Source organism: Oryzias latipes, chromosome 24 (genome assembly GCF_053564925.1).
Source record: "Oryzias latipes strain Hd-rR chromosome 24, Olatipes_Hd-rR_3.1".
NCBI classification, from domain to species: Eukaryota; Metazoa; Chordata; class Actinopteri; order Beloniformes; family Adrianichthyidae; genus Oryzias; species Oryzias latipes.
This window is the reverse complement of record NC_136260.1, coordinates 6166158-6172167: the sequence shown is the minus strand read 5'-3', so window position 1 is coordinate 6172167 and position 6010 is coordinate 6166158. Positions and strand designations below refer to the sequence as shown.

General features: G+C 38.9%; 1 protein-coding gene across 1 annotated transcript; it reads right to left on the bottom strand.

Annotated features, from left to right (window-relative positions):
* Positions 1-366: 366 nt before the first annotated feature.
* Positions 367-3539, bottom strand: atp5mj (ATP synthase membrane subunit j). Its single transcript, XM_020714603.3, has 4 exons — positions 3398-3539; positions 2685-2808; positions 1801-1821; positions 367-478 (listed from the first exon to the last, which is right to left on the bottom strand). The coding sequence occupies exons 2-4, from the start codon at positions 2806-2808 to the stop codon at positions 465-467; spliced, it is 159 nt and encodes a 52-aa protein (XP_020570262.1). The 5' UTR covers positions 3398-3539; the 3' UTR covers positions 367-464.
* Positions 3540-6010: the final 2471 nt, after the last annotated feature.

Genomic DNA, 6010 nt, shown 5'->3' with positions numbered 1-6010 from the left:
TGGTTTAATGCCAAAAGTTCCATCCCAACAGTGAAATAATTAACTCAAAAATGAACCTGAAACTCTGATGAGCTTTTGATTTAATGGCACAAAAAATGGATTGATTTAGTGAAAAGGAAGAAATCCACTGGATTTGGTTGATCTTATTAGAAAAGAAGTTTCCCTCTCAGTTGACGCCCACGCAGCCCTGAACGCAGCACCGTTGCAGTTTTCCCAGTTAAATAAGTTAAACTGCAACCTACTCTGCCATCCATCGGCGTTAGATGCCTAACTACCTCGAAGGCTCAGGAGCCTGCAGGAAAACAAACCATTTTCTCTGCTAATTTTTATTGTTTCTTTTACACAAAAAAAACACACACAAAGAAAAACGTTGAGAATAATCATTTATTTGATCCATATTAACAAAAACTCAAACATGTAGCTGGACTCTCGTCTTGCGGCAGGCGGGGGGGCAGGTTGGAACCTCAGTGAGCAGGTTCTGCAAAAACAAACCGCAGCTCATTAGCATAAAGGAAAGTCTTTGAGAAACAGTGGCCCCTACAGGCTAAAGGAGTTCCTGCAGGCTTCACCTGCTGACCCCTGACCTGCAAGTGGTGGACTAGGATTAAAGCTATAAAAATACTGCTTTGAAATGCTGAAAGTGGTTGAAACACATCAGATTTAGATTTTTTTTAAATGTCTTTCCACCCAAACTGAATGACTGGTTCTGCCTCAGGGGGATTTATTATATCTGGGGAGGATTTCTTTCCCTCGTTTTTCAGAAAAGTCTAAATTCAGACACACAGGAGGTTTAAGAACGTCCAACTGGATCTAGATAGAAAATCGAGAAAGTAGATCACTCCAAAACCGGACTCATCATTCCTGCTGTTTAGAGGTGCCGTTCTGATCCGTTTGCTCTGATGCTGAAGCTCAGCGCTCAACAGACGGAACTCATGGACTGATGGGGAGAAACTCCAAAGGCTTTTAATCCTGAAGCTGAAAAACAGCCCAGACCATCACACTCCCACCACAAATCATTAACAGACATTCTTGTCAGACATCAGACTTCTGGGTTTTTTAGCGGCACCTTTTTCTTTTATCAAATCCTTCAGTATTCTTCAGAAGTCTCTTTGTTAATTTGTACTCTTGACTATGAAACCCCATCCATTATTCTGCTAGCTCCAACCTCAGCATCCTTTTACCAACATCATCACTGTTCCTCCTCTGAAAATGTCCGAACCATCTGCTTCCCTGCATGCATCTGTAGAACACCAATCTGTTCCTCTGACGGATTCATTCCTGATCCATCCTCCCCCAAAGAGAACCTCCACATCTTCATCTCGGCATCAGAGTTTCTCACCACAGTCTTCTACATCTTTCCTTTCATTCTCCATGACACTCTTGTCACACAACCATCGACAGGGCCTGGCACACAAAGGTGCTAGATTGTGCCCCCTAGTGGTTGAATTTAATTGTCGTGCATAAATTTGTATTCTTTAAAAACACGTCAAAAAATTATTTTAATTATTTTTAATCTGTTACATCTTACATGACACATTTCTAAGGTGGAGGGGTGCTATGAACATCAACTACAAAATTGTAAAAATTATAAATATACTTTTTTTGAAAAGATAAATAAATACGCTAATTGTCGTTACACTTGAAGTCTGTAATGATAAATGGACCAAAATCCTGGTTCATGTTAGAACTTAAGACAAAAAGAAAGATATTAAAAGAATTATTTCAAATATCTGCAAAGGTTCTGAAGAACTGTATATGGTTACTTTCAGCACATTTATTGGTGTTGTTGATGGTACTTACTGCTTTTCACAGCTTTCTTGCCTGAAATAAAGGAAAGACAAAGAACAGTTAGAAAACGTTTTCTTTCTCCACTTCATTTGCTGACAAACAGTAAAAAGTGATGTTTGCTCATCACTAAAGACCAACTCAGATGAAAATGATGTTTTTGGTGATTTTAACATATTCTTGTAGCATTTTCTCATGATGGAGCACATAATTTTGGAAAATTCTGTGTCAAATTGGTGGGTCATTTGCTCCATTCTGGTGCGTCCACTTGCTGATGAATAGATCAACATGCGTCTTTGTTTTCCTCTTCTGAGCTGGCTGTGGCTAGTCTGCACATGTGCAAATATGACGTCACTTCTGCTACAGCATTTTACGATCAGGGTTCGTCTCTGATATAATTTTATTTTATTTATTTTAATTTGAAATGGTTTATTTGAAGCAATCAAGGAATAACGCACAAAAAAAAGCAATAACCTCTTAAAATGTTTAAACCAATGAAAATGTTTGTAATAATAAAAAAGTTTACTTTAATTTGGAGAAAAAGGAATGTCATGGCTCAGAACTGCGTGATCCTGCTAATGAATATGAACGCACTTTAAATCTTTTCTTCTTCTGTTTTGTTTGACAGGAGTTTACAACCCAAAGTAAGAGGATACGGCGCCGTCTATTGACACCCCCTCTGGGTGAAATGTAAAATTCCTTATGACCTCCTGCCTCTCTGCAGAAACAGAGATCATCATCATTAATGAAAGATCACTGCTTTTTTAAATATGTTAAAAGATGGCTGGAATAGGCTTTTAGGGTGGGATCCTCATCTTTTCAATAGTCTGGGTTGCTTTCCATCATCAGAACCAATCCCGGCTGTGGATTCCTGAGGCTTGGCTGCAGCCGTCACTCACCTCCATAGGAAACTTTATAGTACAGGTAGGTCATGATGCCAACTCCCACCCACATCTCCTGGTACGCCTTGGTGTAGTACGGGCTCATCAGAGACCACCACTTCTGAAACGCCTGTCCTGCCATCTGTGACAGGAAATAAAGACAAAGATCAAAGTCTTCCTCACCCTCAATATGTAAAACTCTCAAATAAAACTTCAACTGGTCTATTTACTGCAATTCATCAATCAAGTCACTTAGTTTTTTTAAGCATTGTAGACTCAAATTTTATAAACAATTTTTAAAAAGATATTTAGGCATTTAACCGCTTTTTTTACGCGTATAACAGCGTTTCTAAAAGCTGCACACGCGCACGGAAAGCTCTTGTTTACTAAGTAGTTAGTTAGCTACGATGCTAAAAGAAACCATTGAACATCAACAAGCTCAATGATTTCGGTAACCTTCAGTCACCGAAATCATTGACAAGCATAAACAACTAGCCAACATTTTTTTAACCACATATCTGAATAAATAAATGACAAAATCCTTCCTAGCACATCGGATAATGATGAAAGGCTAACTAGCGTTAGCTAGAACAAGCTAGCTGCAGGACTTCCACAAATATTAGAGTAAAAAAAACAATCATTGTGTTTTAAAATGGCGCTCTGGCGTAAAAATTATTTCTCCTTTTGATCTAAAAGTTCCTCCAGGAAATAAATTTTGGTTTTAAACCCACCTTTAAGCTCGACGCGAAGCGGTCGGAAGGTCAAAACTACCACAGCTTCTGCACGTCAAAGTCGTGGAGGACTTCTTCTTCTTCTGGCCTGTTATGGGTTGAAGTGCACCCATGTCTCCGAGCTTTGCGCCATCTAGTGGAAAACAGCAGGGATGCACGGGTTAATTCTGAGCCCTGTGTGGAACCAAAAATAAAGTGACATGCATAGGAAGAGAAAGCGAAAATAATGTGCATTTTTATGGGTCATTGTAGGTTATTGTCTTCGTGTTGTTTAAATCTTTTTATGGTACAAACAACAAGACTTATTCATGCTGAGTCACGTGACCAATTCCTCTCATCTTTCGTATCTCACCACAGACTGGTCAATGTACATCAAGGTCATTTGAAAAGCTGATTCATTTTTTTTATACTTTTCAATAATAAATGCATTAACATATATGAACACACTTATAAACGTATATAAAATATGTATGAAAAATTGACAAAAATTATATGTAAACAGCTTTTTCAGTAGTTTGGAAAAGAGCTCATCCATTACTAGAATAAGTAAAAAGTAAATTAAAATAATAAATAAAGAAAGTAACATATCAAATTTTTTTTAGCTTGCGTAAAAACATATCATTTCTGAACAATAACATTCATATCTTAGAATCAGAATATGTTATTATCATGTGCAGTGCACAACCAATTGTTTTTCAGCAGCTCTTTTCAATAAAAATAAATACCTATACGTAATTATAAAGACTGTACAGTAAAATGAAATTAATAATGCACATACAGTTAAAGTGCATCCAGAGTATAAGTGGGTCATGTTAAATTGGGGGTGGGGGGGGGGGGGGTGTCACAAGTGAGTGATGGGGGGGGTTACAGCTCTGGGGAAGAAGCTGTTTCTCAGTCTGCTTGTGTGATCTTCGATGCTCCTGTATTTCTTTCCAGAGGGTAGAGGTACAAACAGCTGGTGTACCGGGTGGGCGGGGTCTGCAGCTATACGACCAGCCTTCCGTCAGACCCGGCTGTTGTACACTAAGTCGAGGTGTGGGAGAGGTCCTCCCACAATCTCCTGTGCGGTTTTCACCAACCAGGCCAAGTCTTTCCTGTCTTGAGTGGTGCAGCTCCCGTTCCACACTATAGCACTCAGACAGAGGATGCTTCCAATGGTGGCTCTGTAGAAGTTCCCAAGGATTTGTGTTGAGAGTCCAGTACTCTTAAGCTTCCTGTGGAAGAAGAGTCTCTGTTCAGCCTTCTTCACCAGGTGGGATGTGTGCAGTGACCAGGTGAGGTTCTATGTGATGTGGATCCCCAGGAACTTGATTTGGTCCACCCTCTGAATTGCCATGAATGTGGAAAGGGGTATGCACCACCTTCCTCGACCTTCTAAAGTCCACAATGACCTCCTTGGTCTTGGAGGTGTCGGAGCACCATCCTGTTAGGTGCTGGACCTCCTCTCTGTAGGGAGTCTCATCGTTGTTCGATATGAGACTCCGGTGGTGTCATCAGCGAACTTTACGACCATGTTTGTGAGATGATTAGCAGAACAGTCATGGGTAAACAGCATGAAAATGGCCGGCCTGAGGACACACCCCTGTGGTGTTCCTGTGCTTTACTAAATAACCAATAACAATGATATTGCAAAGAATGATAACACCATTAAAAGTCTTTCTATAATTTGGATCTAAGAGATTGAAAAGTAAATCAGTCTTGTTGAGAATACTATATTGAAATCAAAGTTGTTTCTTTTGGAAAACAAAATGCTGTTTCATGTATTTGAAACAATAGAAGAGATGTTTGAGATCATATCTTTTCAAGTAATTGTTTGAATTTTGATGAGTTACAGTGGAAATCCATTTAACCCCTTAAAGGCCACTACTTAAAAAAACTGACAGTAAATTCAAATAATTTTAGAATGAAGTTGTTTTTTTTAACCTTTGGTGAAATCCAAAAGGTCAGCAATATCATTGTGAGATATAGATAGTATCAGTTATGATCTGTTGAGTGATTTGGTGAGCTCTTGCTCACAACAATGTTAGTTTCAGATGCAGAAATATTGATAAGTGTTCAGGAAAAAAAAACACCTTTATTACCCACATGTTTCAAATTCGATCCACAGATTTTTAACATGGTGTAACTATTTTATAAAGAAGTAATTATCAATAAATACATTATTTCAGTACAGCATGTCGTCGTTTAAAACCTTAATAACAATAGATGAGTTATTCTCACCTAAAGTTTAGAACATTTTAACCCTTGTGCTATCCTATGGGGTCAAGATGACCATTGACGTGTTCTCCCTACCATGACAAAGGTGGATAAAGGTGGAAAGATTTCATGTAATCCATGGACACCAGTGAAGATCACAAATCATTGAAGAAAAAAGGTTCAGAGCACTGTCTAGTGGGTCTGGATGACCCAACTCCCAATGTTAAAGTGACTAGGAAAGCAGAAGGGTTAATGAAAACAGCTATTTTGAAATGAGAAGGAAAAGCCCTTCTACTGCCCCTAGTGGAACGATGATGACCTACAGATCAGAAAACATGGACCAGCTTTTATCCAATGAATTTATGGGGAAAATTCGATCATACTAACGAGACAGGGGTGTGTATCTTCTCTCTCACT